Genomic DNA, 14,686 nt, shown 5'->3' on the forward strand with positions numbered 1-14,686 from the left:
ATTTTCATTGGAGTGGGTCTTTAAGTTTACCTTGGTGCGTCTTCATCCTCATTTTGTACCACAGTTAACCTGAATAGACGTGATCTAAGCGTTTTCCAATCCAGGATTTCAAATACAAAGCCCTTGGATTTAGTGGAAAGCCAACGGTGGTGCACAACTTGACAGTTTATTTTATGTTTTTAGAAGCACCTCAGTTCTAAATTCATTTACCTGACTAACTAAAATTAAATCTGAGCTAAAAAACAGTTACTTTTTGAAAGTAATCTATTGGTTTTATCCAGAGAGCCCCAGTGGAGGGGTAAAAGAGCCCATGTGGCTCTGAGGCGTCAGGTTGCAGTCCCCTGCCCTAACCCAGAAAAGACTACGTAGTGCGGGACTATCCCGCACCCTGGATTTTTATTCAGACACACATTCACTAGTGTGTCTTTTGTTTTTAATGCCAAAGAGGACATCACGTATTTGTCGAAGTAAAATCTATTAATGTGAACATTTTATCATGAGTATGCATGGATCCACTGTGTTCTGAAGAGGAAAAATCTGATGATTAAAAAAATTAATGTACATACATTTTTTTTGTTCCAGTGCATTGCATTGTAGTCCAACAATCTAGCGAGCGTCAATGCAAACTGGGTTTCGCAGAGGCTTCTGGGACATTTCTTGGGCTCTGGATTGTCATGGTGCCTCTGTCAGCTATCTTCCCCCTCCCCTCTCTGCTTGGCCACTGATTCGTCCCAGCTGCGTTCACTCATCTCATCAACCTGCCAGACCTACTTAAGGAGCGCCAGGACCAGAATTCAACGCTAGTTTGTTGCCCCTGATGGACCTACATATCCCACGAGTGGACGCCAGCTTCAGCTTCAGCCCAAGCGGAGTTATCCCCGGAGTTACCTACCTCCTCTCAACGCTCCATACATCAGGCCTCAGCTCTGGCCTCAGCCGAACCTCCAGCCACGCCACGGGCCACAGTCGAACCTCCTGCCACGTCAAGATCCACCCTCTCATCTGGAGTTGCCGTTCCTGCCATTCCCCGCCACAACAGGACAAATTCATCCGCTGGAAAAATTAAATCTATTATTTACCTTCACTCACCTCCTGTCTTCCTTCTGGGTTTCAGCGTCTGGGTCTGTCTAGCTTTGACAAGTCATGACATGGATTTTGGAATTGGAGATTCAGACACCCCATAAAAATGGCAAACGGCCGGTAAAGTGAACGAAATAATGAAGGAATTCAGACAAAACCTTCTAGCAAATGCAGATCAGATACATAAAAGTTGTTGTTTGTTGATTCCGGTGCCAGTTTGTTCCATCTGAAGGTTTTTTAGTACTCAGGGAATGATCCTACAGGACCCCAGGACTCCTAGAAGGTGTCAGCCATCCAAACGGGTTCCTTGGCTCCTGTCCCGTCTCTTCTCAGTTTGTGCTGGAGCTGCAGAGGAGTTCAGGGAAAGGAGAGCAAATGGAATGATTGGGAGAAGTCCAATAGACGTAAAATAGATCAAGACGTTGGGCTCTGTTCCCGAGGACCTTTGGTTCAGATGAGCTGACGTGTCCTCATGAAGAAACCTGCAGAGGAACTGATTAAAGAACAGAATGTTGAAGGAAATTGTTGTCTGTTTGGATTTAAATACACCTTCCTGCTGCAGAGATGTCATTCTGGGTTTGTTTTAATGACCCAAACGCTGCCTTGTGTGTTTCCCTCCAGCCTGTGGCGACCAGCAATGGGGCCCCCGCTGCCTCCAGCAGTGTGAGTGCAAGAACGGCGCTCTGTGCGACCCCGTGAAGGGGGCGTGTCAGTGTCCGCCGGGGTTTATCGGGCAGCACTGCGAGGACCCCTGCCCCGCGGGAACCTTCGGTAAAGGCTGCCTGCAGAGGTGCGGCTGCAGGAACGGTGCGTCCTGCGATACAGCGACCGGGGAGTGTACCTGCCGGGACGGCTTCACCGGCACATAGTAAGTCATTTCTACTAGTCATCTTCTGGGAGATTAAACACTTCTTTCACTGCATCTTTATGAAAGGTAGGAACATAAATAAACTGCTGAGCAAACAGAAAAATGTTCTAGAAAGTGGTCTCACAAGATAAACCTTAAAGTTAAATCCTGATGGAATCACACGGAAATAAGAATTTACTAAACATTTCATGAAGCCCTGAGGACGTACAACATTCATACTTTTGTCTCCAAACAGTCTAGGTCTCTCTGAATGAATGAATCTTATTCATAGAATAAATACCTGACGTCACTATGAGGTATTTATGGATTAAAAACAAAAAATTAAATACAACATCATAAAGCTACAAAAGATCAAATAAAAAGACTAAAAGAGAAAAGATGCCACCAACGGCAGAGCATTAACAGCCATTCTAAAAAAGACTCACAGGAACCAAATCAAAGTCAATTCTGAGATTACTTTAGGATTAAATTCTATTAAAACCATTTTTTTTAGAACATTTTTGTCGTATGGGAATATAACCCTTATGGCTGAACTCTGTATTAACCCTGTATAGCCCAAAACTTCAAAGAATTGACAGAAATTTATTTTGTTTTTTTATTAATATTTTTTTAAACTTTTTGATAAAATCCACAATAAGATGTTTAAATTTTTTTTTTAAAGCTAGTCTATATTAAGTAGGATTCTTTGGGTGATTTTGGTAAGTTTTGACCTCAACATTGTTTAAGGGAGCGGGAGATACCAGACCTTTTTGGCCCGCCAGCTTCTTTTGATATTTATATATAATTGTTTATGAAATAAAACCCTATATTAGATCATAATTTTAAATTTCCACACATACTTAAATACACAGACTTAGACACAGAATAAAAAGCAGATTTTAAATTGAATCATACAAATATTTTGAATTAAATGGATAAATTTAGATGAATGTGTGAGATTACAACATGATAAAGTTCCTCTGCCATTTTTCCTTTAACAGCGTGTTGAATGGCACACGAGTGTTCATAGTCGTCAGGTCGGCGCTGCAGCGCATGGCGTGCTCACAATCGAAACGTTCCATGTGCGTTCTGTACGAGGTTCTTTTACAGCGATTGACCTCCGGTCCAGAAAAAATTAGTCACATCAGCAGCTAAATCCATGGTCAGGAGTCTGATGCTAAACGCTCAGCTTTCTGAAGGTTAGGAGGACAAAAAACTCCAGATCTGCAAGTGGAGCTTAGCGCTTTCTTTAGTGGGAACACGTGTGTGCAGTGTCGTATGTTCAGAGATTGGCTGACGCCAATTTAAAAAAACAGTCAGATAAAACTTTAAATCACTTTGACCGGGTGATCGTGATGAACGTATCAGGCATTTCTGCCTGATTTTCCCTTCGTTTATTAATGAGTTTTTTTTCACAGCCGGTTTCTTTCATTTTGTGCGGAACACACAAATTAGTTAATTAGTTAAGGAAAGTTTTGACCACGCTGAAGAGTTAAGGGGTCTGAGAAATGCATGTGTTCAATATAATATGAATGGTTGAATAGGACTAAAGGGAAACAAAATCTTTGACAACTGCTGAGACATTTTGGAAATGACCTCACTCACGACATTGGAAACTGTAGCAGCTTAACTCAATGAAAGTTTCATCAGCAAATCCTCTTTTCACGGCTGGATGCTAAATGTCTGTTTTTCCATCACAGCTGTTCTTTTTCCATTTTACAAACAGATTCTTTTCTTTTTTTTTAAAAACCCAGGACAGTTCAAGAACACAGTGAAGCTACCACTGATGAGGTTTCCCTGATAAAAGTCAGGAACGTTTTTAGATCTTTTTCCCTGCAGTGTCTTTCATCTACATTTCTGGAGCTGTCACAGGCTGAATTTGTGGATGTTTTTTCAGGTGAAAGTGGGAAAATATCCTCAAAAAATGCAAGAGTTTATACTGTAGTGGTAAATCTAAAGATGGCTCATTTTTTTGTTTCTGAAAATCCTTTTTTGGAATTTTGTGGACTCTACCTCTGTAGCTCTGCGAGCCACATGATCTACATGACCTTACCTGGATTTCCTCAGGAGGCAGGTCATGTATATTTTTGTTTCCACAAAAACATGAAGTAAAGTTGGGAAAGAGACACGTTTTCCAAGAGTCATCAGTTTCTAACACCCTGAAGGATGACTCAGCCCCGAAAGCCTTGCTGGAAAAGCTCAAACCTCCTTTTAATGCAGCGGTTATGAAATAATCCCAAGTGATGGATTCTGCATATTTGTAATCTTTCCGGGTTTAATTTCATGCTGACATGTGGCTGCTCTGAAAAACCCAAATACTTGCAACATTAAACCATTTGTTTTTCATATCAATTCCATTTTTATTTGCTTTTTCGACTTGATAGAGCCTTGGGAAATGTCCCAAACGGCCAGATGGGCTAAACTGACTCTATAACTGTTCCCTGTTTGGTTTTCTAGCTGTGAGAAGTCGTGCAGAAAGAAGTGCCAGCCGCGATGTCCCTGCCAGAACGGCGGCATCTGCAAGGGCAAAGGAATCTGTGCCTGCCCGCCTGGATGGACGGTTGGTCTTTGAGTCAACGTTTCTGCTCTCCATGAGATCCACGAAGGCTCAGCATCTGACGCAGAAACCAACGTTGTCTGCCCCGCAGGGTCCGGTCTGCACGGAGCCGTGTCCAGAGGGGAGGTTCGGGGAAGACTGCGCCAAGGAGTGCCTCTGCCACAACCGGGGTAAATGTGACCCTGAAACTGGACAGTGCAAGTGTGCCAAAGGTTTCACAGGAGACAGGTTTGTACCCACAATCCATTTGGGTTTTTTTGTTTTTGTTTTCTTATCTTCATTTTCCACTTTGGTAGAAAAAAGGAACAACAACAAAAAAAATAAATAAATGAAATAAAGTATTTTATCATAAAACACCGACATCTGCAGAAAATATAACTAAGAAAGTCAAAGTCGCTCTCCAAGAAACAAACGGAGATGTGCTTTGAGTTTCACAGAAACCGTCTGACCGACCTGAGGCTGATCTCCACTGGTCCGTCTGCAGTCCGTCTCCGTTGTGTTGACACACAAAAAATGGAACGTTCATTAAACAATCGGAATTTTTACATCGCCTTCGTCATGCCTGTGTCTGATGTCCGTCCATCCCTCCGCATCGCAATGCAACACAATGCAACACAACGCAAGCTTTATGCAGGAGTTCTATTTCCAGTCTATCAACGCATGAATTTCGCAGTAAAAAGCTAAAGAAACAGGAAACTGGTGCGGCTTTAAAAAAAAATCCTTCTGTTGTACTTTCACAATAAAACTGTATACCAATTTTTGTAATAGTTAGGGTGACGTGACCATGCGATGACGCACATTAACGCCACGGAAAACGATTGTTCAATTTTGAAAGTACAAAGACATCATGAAACAAATCAATTATGACACAAAACATGCATTTTACAAGGACTCAGTGAAGACGGAGAGGTCTGCTAAAGTTTTGGATGTTGATGATGACACGGCAGGACTAATTACTCCTATGGGAGCCGGGGGGAACGGAGACAATGTAAACCAACTGACGATCTTGAGACGATCGTGCCACACGATGGAGATGCACCACAGTGGAAATTCAGTGTTACAGAAAGACTGAAGCTTTGTTCAAAGTCCCTTCCTAATCCATGACTACTAAAAAAGACGATATAGTGCCCTAGATTTTAAAAGCAGCTTAGACACCATAACTCACAGGATGTAACCGCATTTCCTTAAGTAAAAACCTAATGAAACTTTACAGACTATTTATGAATCCACTGCGTTTTGAAGATAAAAACGTTCATGGTAAATTTAAAAATGAACTAAAACATTTTCCTTTTTACGAAAATTTGTTCTAACGCAATGCATTGTGGTCTATATTCGCTGACACACAGTAGCATTTCACAGAGACTTCTGGGAAGTTTCTAGGGCACTGGATTTTGGAGTTTTAGATTTGGACAGCTCTATAAAATGGTGATCATGCTACAAATAGAGCACTAAGTAGTGCAGTCAGTGGGGTTTTTCTCCACAGCGCCCCCTATATTTAAGGTAAAACAAACACAGAAACCCCCCAAAAAGTCAGAAAGTGTTCATATTTATCATGCCCAATTTTGAAAAAAATGCTCTTCCTTTTGAAAAATGACTATCACATGCATCCCAAAATTATTAAATTAGTAATAGTAAATACGCACATTTTATTTTACTGAACATGAATCCAAATGAATAATGTCTCTACAGAGGGAAAAGCGACTATTATTATTTAATCTTTTTCATTTTTTGTTCTCATTTTCATGTTAAATGTCTCCAAACATACTTTGTTGGAGGTTAATGGAGGTCAACTGCTATAAAAAGTTTTTAAAACGATGAAGAGTTTCTAAAATTACATATTTTCACATTGTTCTAAATTTCGGAGGCTGAATTTTGGGGTTTTATTCCGTGGAAGTCATATTTATTAAAATATTTAAATGTATGTATAATGATTCTTAATTAAATAAATGTATGAAGTTTTCACAGTGATTGGATTCCTGAAATGAGATCACTTTAAATGAGTTGGTAAATGCTTTTCAAAGTCCCCTTGGAGCTGAATGAGGCCAGCTTTTGGCATCGCGCAGAGCTGTGGTTCAGGTCCTAACCTTCTCGCGGCGTTCTTCCTCCCAGGTGTGATGAGGAGTGCGCTGCTGGAACCTACGGTCAGGACTGCAAAGGGGTGTGCGACTGCGCCAACGGCGCCCGCTGCTTCAACATTCACGGGGGCTGCCTGTGTGAGCCGGGCTTCAGCGGGCCGCAGTGCAAGAGCAGGATGTGCAAACCCGAAAACTACGGCATGCACTGCGAGCACAGGTGCTCCTGCGAGGAAAAACACACCCTCAGGTGAGATGCAGTTCCTGCCCAAGACGGAAGAGAACAGAACTTTTGGGTGTTTTCCTATAAAAATTAGATCAATTCTCAGCTGTTATCGTTGTGGTGACACATTACAAAGTAATCAATTACTGTGAGTTCATTACTTTTGGCAGTAACAGAGGAACGTAATGAATGTCAATTCAAGTTTTGGTAATTCAATTACTATTAAATTACAGTTACTAGACAATAGAAACCTTTGTTACCTCTTTACTCACTGGTGCAGTAAAACCTTTGTAGGTGACTAATAAAACAAATTAATTTGTGTAAAAAGAAGGCTCTGACATTTTCTATTAATGACATTATTTTTAAAAAATAGAGATACTGATGTAGATAGACTAATGTAAGGTCAGAGAAGGAAGTGAAAACATAGACATTGACAAATTCGAAGAGGCATTCAGCAATTGGAGATATTCACATTATTTCAAGGCAAAAACACATAAGTGCAACTTACGTCCTGAAGATGAAGTGCTTTCTACTGCCGTAGTGTCAATGAGCAACCGGTCCAAGATCACAGAGCCACACCAAGCACGTGGCAAAGGACACCAGTGGCTTCCACCACAGTATTTTTAAGTTATATTCCACACCTGTCTTAACTGTAATGAATTACATCTTGATCCATGTTCATCCTTTGCAAAAAGTCATCAAAATAGAAGTTGAATGCAGGACAAGGGGATCAAGAGAATTTGTATGCGAGTGATAAAAATGCTAAGAATCGAATTAATTTTCTTTTTAAAGTAATGAATAAAGTACTTTAATTAAATTTACATCCTACACTTGAGGTAATCTATTACTCTTCAAAAGTAATTTATTGATCTGAAACGGAGCCCAGAATAATCTGAATTTATCTTCCTTCGATCGTCTTCTTGCTGAATTCAAACTTTGTAAAACTTTGTTCAGTTCTGTCCATTTATAAAGAAAAAAACAGACTAATCTTCCTGGAAATCCATTTTCGCTGGTGTCTGTCTGCGTCTGCGTCTGCGTCTACAGCTGTCACCCAATGAAGGGGGAGTGTACCTGCCAGCCCGGTTGGGCGGGGCTTCACTGTAACGAGACCTGCCCTCACGGTTTCTATGGCCACGGCTGCCTGGAGCCCTGTCTCTGTGTGAACGGAGGGGAGTGTGACGGCGCCACAGGGCGGTGCCACTGCGCCCCCGGGTTCACGGTGAGTGGGCTCCTGCATCCGGGAAGTTTTTCTTTGGTTTTGAAACCACCTGATTAACTGGAGTTTGTGGTTTCCCTGCAGGGGCTTCACTGTGAAAACATCTGTAAGAGCGGGACCTACGGCAGGAACTGCTCCCTGGAATGCTCCTGTGAAAACTTTATCGACTGCTCGCCCATGGACGGGACGTGTTTTTGCAAAGAGGGTAAGGATCCAGACTAAAGAGGTTGAATTTTTCTGGGGGTGTCTGAAAGCAGTGACGGTGCACGTGTTCGACAGGCTGGCGGGGGCCGGACTGCTCCGTGCCCTGTTCAGAGGGAACCTGGGGGCCGGGATGCAACGCCACCTGCCAATGCAGCAACGGCGCAAAATGCAACCCTGCAGACGGATCCTGCATCTGCACGGCCGGCTGGCAGGGGGCGCACTGCGACCAGCTGTGCCCGGTGAGACGTCCGGTTCAGAGACAAACCAAACACTACCAGACAGGAGTTTTTACTATTTTTGCAGCTTTTCTCACCTTAAGAGGCGATAAAAGTTAATCTGTCTTCAAATACAAAGATGTAAAATGTAATGAGAAGACAAACAACAAGCGGAAACTAAGCTTCATGAAATGAAGCATCATTACTCTGAAATATTACGTTTGTTTGTCGTGTCCAAAAGCAAACATTTTCATTTTTCAGACTCCTAGCATGCTGATAAAGTACGACCCGCAGGCCTTACACGCCCCGACCCCCTCCGCCCCCTTTTTGACCCTCACACTGGCTGAGCGGCTGCCATCCCCCCCTCACTCTCCCCCCTCATCTGCCACCCTGGTCAAAGCTGCACGTGACAAATTAATATAAAAAAATATACTCTTTATCTCCATAGCCACCATGCTATTTATTTTGGTCTCCTGGGAGGTGACGATCAGGTCTTTGTAACTTTTAGAAGAATTTGCAAAAATGAAACTTTTGGATTTCTATGGCAACTGTGTTTTTTTTTATTATTAACCACACCTCTTATAGTCACGTTGTGTGTTATATTTGTTTTCATTCTGCTTTGAGCCAATATTTAATTTATTAATTTTTCACAATATTTGCAAGCTCGCCACGCTCTACGCGTTCAAAATCTACAACCTTTAAAACCAATATTTTTTCCCCAAGTAGATTTCCAGTGACCCCTCGAGGCGATGGATCAAAATCCTTAAGGAGGAATTTGAATTTTATAGTTGCTACTAAAGGAGATTTTATTTTTAGTTCTAGATGGCGGCCTCTCCTTGTGGTCAAAGGTCATCAAAACTTTGGTTGTGATTGTAGACCTTTAAATGTGAACATTCGTGAATTATCGTGGCTCAAGCAGGAGGTCAGATGATGTCATTGTCCAGTCTCTTACCTCATCCAAGTGTTGGCAGTTCAGTTTTTGGTCTCAAGCCAGATTACAGGGCCGTCCAGATTTAAGCAGCATAGTATTTTGTCCGAGCTGCAGAGATTCCTCCTGACGGCTTTCGTCCGCTTGGCTCGCTTTGGCTCCACAGATGGGCGCATTCGGGCCGGGCTGCCAGAAGAGGTGCGACTGCGTTCAAGCGAGCGGCTGCCAGCCCGCCAGCGGGGAGTGTCACTGTCTGCCAGGCTGGAGGGGTAAGCGGCGGCGGCGGCGTCCGGCACATATCGCAGCCAGCTTGGCTTGGCTTTCACAGATCAAGTCCAGAAGGAGAAAGAGCAGCAGGTTGTAACCAGCCTCCCTCTTTTTATCCTCTGTTGACTCGTCACGCACAACAACAGGAAATTAATCACGCATAAATTATCAGATCATTGGTCTAAGTTCATTTGGAAATACCTTCATATTTTTGGGAACATCTTTCCAATAAAACAAAGCAATAAAACCTTCAAAAATAAAAGTGGACTATAATTCACAACACATTTTTGTCAAAAACACATTTCTGACAAAAACTGCCATTTGAGTCTAAACATTCTGATGTACACCGCAATGTTTTAAAGTTAAGTTTTCCTATTTTAACCTGAAATTTCTGTTTCTTCTGTTTAGATTATCTAAAAAATCATATTAAAGAATGAATTTCTCATTCCGTATTAGGGCCACGGAAAAAGAAAACAAAGAGCTTAAAAAATTCTGACTTTAATCTCAGAATTCTGACTTTTTTTCTCAAAATTCTGACTTTAAACTCAGAATTCTGACTTTTTTTCTCAAAAACTTTAAACTCTGAAAGCGAGATTAAACTCAGAATTCTGAGAATAAAGTCAGAATTTTTGATGCCCTTTTTTGTTTTTCTTTCTCCGTGGCCCTAATCCTCTTCCGTAGAAGAGAAATCTGAAAGAAACTGAAAAAAAGAGTTCAAGTTGGAGACACTTTTTTTATAACCAGAAATATGGAGGTAAAAATATTCTCAGCTATTTTAGTTTTATTACAATAAAGAAGTTAACATTTAGCATGAAAACATCTGCTATTAGGCAGCATTTCAGCAAGAACATTTCATTATTAAATCAATTTTTATTGTTTTATCCACATTTATGAATAAAAGAATTATCCTAACATGTTAGATATAAAAGCAAATGTTTAATTTAAATGCGTTCACCGTAACCTTGTTCTGGTTTGTGTCAATGAAATCAATGTGTTGTTAATAAACTAATCGTATTTTTTGTGTTTTACTGTTGTGTGGTAGGCAGTTCTGATATTGTGCATTTAAAATTAATTTTATGTAAAATTCATGCAAGATAATAAATCTGAAACCACAAACTCCCATTAAAAAAATCCATCTGGAAAAATCAAACTAACACTTCCTGAAACTTTAGGGGAAATAAATCTGACAGTTTAAGTTCAGATTTATTCCTCTAAAAATAGAGGAAACAGAGAGTGAAAAACAGTTTGGGATGATGTGAGGATGGCTGATGCTGTAACCTGTCTGTCCCTCTCAGGCCCCCGCTGCGGCGAGCCGTGTCCGGAGGGCCTCTGGGGGCCCGACTGTAACCTCTCCTGCTTCAAGCACTGCCCCAACAGCGACACGTGTGTGAGGGAAACGGGGGAGTGTGTGTGCCGTCCAGGTTACTGGGGAGTCAGCTGTCAGAACAGTGAGTGCTGCTCCTGACTAGCTGCCTGCAAAAACAGAGGAAAAGATTGGAACCATGTGTGCTGCTGAGTCTGAGCGCAGCAGGTCACATGGTCGCGTCCCGATTCGGGATTAAAACGTACTTTTATACAACGCTGGAGGCTCACGGGAAGGGTAGCCGTCTGACCTCTGGCTCCGCTTTCTCCTCTCCGTGTCAGGCTCGCTGGAGCAGGTGGGCAGCGTCATGGTTCCCCTTCCGCCTGGTGAGAGCGACTCATGGGGGGCCATCGCGGGCATCGTCGTGCTGGTGCTTCTCGTTGTCCTGCTGTTGGCTCTGCTGCTGCTGTACCGTCGCAGACAGAAAGACAAGCAAAACAACGCACCAACCGTCACCTTCTCCACCAGCCGCACAGTCAACTCTGAGTATGCGGTTCCAGGTACGCTCAACCCCCCCTCTGCAGCACCCCCTCTGTAGCAACACCGGCTAAATTGAAACATTTTAAGTTGACAATAAATAAATATTATATAGAGCATACATTTCAAGTATACTGCTTCACTTTTACTATAGATTAATTCTGTTTAAGTACACTGGTAAAAATGGAAAATGGCGTAAACTTCAATGGCGTTATGCTACTTTCCTTTAAGGCCCAAAGCCCTTTACCATCACTGTCACATTCACGCATTAACACACACGCCGATGACGACTCTGCAGCCGAACACTAGTGCCAACCTGTAACTACCAGGAGCAATGTGACATCAGAGTCTTGCCAGAGGACACAGACACATGGGCAGATCAGAGGTGGACCGCCCTACCTTTTGCTAAGCCCAGTCTTACAGGCTCTCCGTTCCAAAACGCTCAATTTATACAAACTTGATTTGACTAAACATCGATTGCTTTTCATTGAAACCAGACTTTCTAAGTTTTGGTGAAACCTTTTTTACAAAAAACGAAATGAACTGAAGTAAAGGGAAACTTTCATTGATAGAACTTTCAAATTTTACATTTAAAACTAATTTAAAGCAGTTTCTGGTTGAAAAACAAATCAAGAGTTCATTCAAAGGAAACTGGATTCAGGGATCTGAAAGAAAAAAAAAACATTCTTCAAAAGATAAAAAAAAAGCCCTAAACCTTGAAAATAGAGTTTTTGAGAGGAGGGAAACTCGAGTCACTTTGCTCAAACGCAGAAAAGCTCAAATCTGATCAATCAGGATGATCGATCATTGTGATCAAGAATCACTGAGTTTCACTGACGACGTGCTGTTTGTGTTCTGGGGGGGGTCTGCAGAGGTTCCTCACAGCTACCACCACTACTACTCCAACCCCAGCTACCACACGCTGAGCCAGAGCAGGCCCCCGCTGCCGCACCTCCCCAACAACCACGACCGCATCATCAAGGTGAGGGCCCGTCCCTCCCCCTCGTCCGCCTGCGCTCCGACGCCGCTCGCTGTGAAAACTCAAACTCTTTCTGACGCGCAGAACACCAACAACCAGCTGTTCTGCAAAAACGCCGCGCGGGAGAGGCGGGGCCTGTTCGGCGTCGAGACCAACGCCACTCTGCCTGCGGACTGGAAACACCACGAGCCCCGCAAAGACGCCGGTCCGTCTGCTGCTGCACGCAGAGGAAGTCAGATGAGGGCGTCACTGATCACAGGCAGCCTCACAGACGTTTATGAGTGAATAGGAAGGAAAAATGGAAGCTCTTTCACACTAGATATGAGGCTGCGCACACACACCATGCCGCTCCCCTCACCTGGCTTTGATTCTGCACGCTCCACTTCCGATCAATCTGCCAAAAACATGACAGGAAAGTGACAAATGTGTGTCTGACGGTTTGCAGGAGCGTTTGGCATCGACAGGAGGTACAGCTACAGCGCCAGCCTGGGGAAATATTACAACAAAGGTAGTTTACCGGCCTCTCCTCACGTTTGAAGAGCAGCACCCACAATGTCTTTGTTTGTCCAGTACATGATACGCTCTTTACTCTCTTAAAAATGCATTTCAATCTCAGATTCTCCTGTTTTGATAAGGATTGGATACTATCTAAATGAAAAAATGTTTCCTCTCACCCCAGCCGCATCATTTACTATATATTTAAAAAAAACAATGAACATATTTTACTCATCTTCTGCAAAGATTTATGAAAAGGCACTAAAGTATTGAACCCATTGTTTTCCTGTTGCTCTTTCTTTATTCTAGTATCTTGCGCTACTTTTTGCCCATTAACTCCTACAATTTTTCACCTAATTTAACCATTCAACTATCAAAATGTTGTAAAACTTTTGGTCCTTTAAATCCTTGAACTTTTCAAGATATTCCAGGATTTTTGCCTCCATTGGAAATACATGGGGAATCCTTGGTGCAGAAACTCGCTGGTTTGATACTCTCTGGCATTTTTCACAAAAATATCTTTTTTTGTTATTGTGTTTTTTTCACTTTATTTACAGTCAATTTTGATCATTTCTTTATTTAACTTTTTTTGGTGCCAATTATTACCCTTTAAGTTTCATTTTCATTCAGCAATATAGCTTTCAACCTTGCATTTTCTTTTGGAAATGCAGCTCCTTCTAGTTTAAATTTTGCTCCGATTCTATAGTTGTGTTTTAAATGCATCATGTGATCAGACTGATATCTTCAAGCTTGAAGCTCAACATGAAGAAACGCTTCTGCAGGAGAATAAAACCAATGAGAAAATTGGCTTAATTTTCACGCTGCGTCTCCTCTGTTCTACCCGGCGACAGAGCTGAAGGACCTGATGGCGGTGAGCAGCAGCTCTCTGAACAGTGAGAATCCCTACGCCACCATCAAAGACCTGCCGGGCCTTCCCTCCTGCCCCCCCGAGAGCAGCTACATGGAGATGAAGTCCGCTGTGCCCCGAGAGCGGGCGTACACCGAGATCAGCCCGCCGCCCTTCAGAACGGCCACGCTCCGCAGAGGTCAGATCCAAAAACACGCAAATGCTCCTTTCCTTGAGTTTCTGTCACGCTTTTGAATAAAAAAATCCTGAAAGAGACACTCAGATGAAAAGATGCTTTTGGTGTTTATGACATTTTTTCAAAAGATGGACTACATATATAAAGAAATTCAAACTTAAAATGACTTTTCTGTGGATTTCTGTAATGAAATCGTTGTGCTGAATAGTCTCGCCAAAAACTCAGGTACATTTCTAAAAGCTACGTTCACAGCGCCCTCTGCAACACTCATTCAAGCGACTACTACCAACATCAATAGGGCGGCAGTTCAGCTCAGGCGGGAAGGCAGGTCGTCCAACAACCGGAGGGTTGGCGGATCAAACCCTGCTCTCCCCGGCCACCTGTCACCCCCCGAGTGCGGCCAGTCTGCAGCTCACCGCTCCCCCCAGGGGATGGGTCAAAATGCGGAGGAGAATTTCCCCATTGTGGGATCAATAAATTATCAATCATTATTAATTGGCGTTTTGGGCTTCCGCATTCAAAACTCCCATGTTTACCCATAGCTATGCAAGTTTTAACAACCGTACAAAATGCGCGGCCATTGAAAGCTAAGCAGGCACTCATGTTTGGTAGTGACGTATGGATGGCGCCCCTTTCGATTCACGGGAGTGCCAACTGTTTGAAAATTAATCACAAAGCATAAATCATGAATTGCAGTTTGCGTCCGGACCGAATTTTTAC

General features: G+C 42.7%; 1 protein-coding gene across 1 annotated transcript in view; it reads left to right on the forward strand.

Moving 5' to 3' along the window:
- The window catches only part of LOC101161995 (multiple epidermal growth factor-like domains protein 10), a 65,549-nt gene that overhangs the window by 48,087 nt on the left and 2,776 nt on the right, over positions 1 to 14,686 (forward strand). Inside the window, exons 6-19 of the mRNA XM_011485781.3 lie at positions 1,702 to 1,948; positions 4,385 to 4,487; positions 4,576 to 4,712; positions 6,594 to 6,806; positions 7,824 to 7,998; positions 8,080 to 8,200; positions 8,275 to 8,438; positions 9,509 to 9,611; positions 10,905 to 11,057; positions 11,254 to 11,472; positions 12,322 to 12,431; positions 12,513 to 12,633; positions 12,874 to 12,936; positions 13,775 to 13,969. Of these exons, the coding sequence (XP_011484083.1) occupies positions 1,702 to 1,948; positions 4,385 to 4,487; positions 4,576 to 4,712; positions 6,594 to 6,806; positions 7,824 to 7,998; positions 8,080 to 8,200; positions 8,275 to 8,438; positions 9,509 to 9,611; positions 10,905 to 11,057; positions 11,254 to 11,472; positions 12,322 to 12,431; positions 12,513 to 12,633; positions 12,874 to 12,936; positions 13,775 to 13,969 (2,124 nt within the window). The remainder of the gene's footprint in view (positions 1 to 1,701; positions 1,949 to 4,384; positions 4,488 to 4,575; positions 4,713 to 6,593; positions 6,807 to 7,823; positions 7,999 to 8,079; positions 8,201 to 8,274; positions 8,439 to 9,508; positions 9,612 to 10,904; positions 11,058 to 11,253; positions 11,473 to 12,321; positions 12,432 to 12,512; positions 12,634 to 12,873; positions 12,937 to 13,774; positions 13,970 to 14,686) is intronic.

Source organism: Oryzias latipes, chromosome 16 (assembly GCF_002234675.1).
Source record: "Oryzias latipes chromosome 16, ASM223467v1".
Classification (NCBI taxonomy): domain Eukaryota; kingdom Metazoa; phylum Chordata; class Actinopteri; order Beloniformes; family Adrianichthyidae; genus Oryzias; species Oryzias latipes.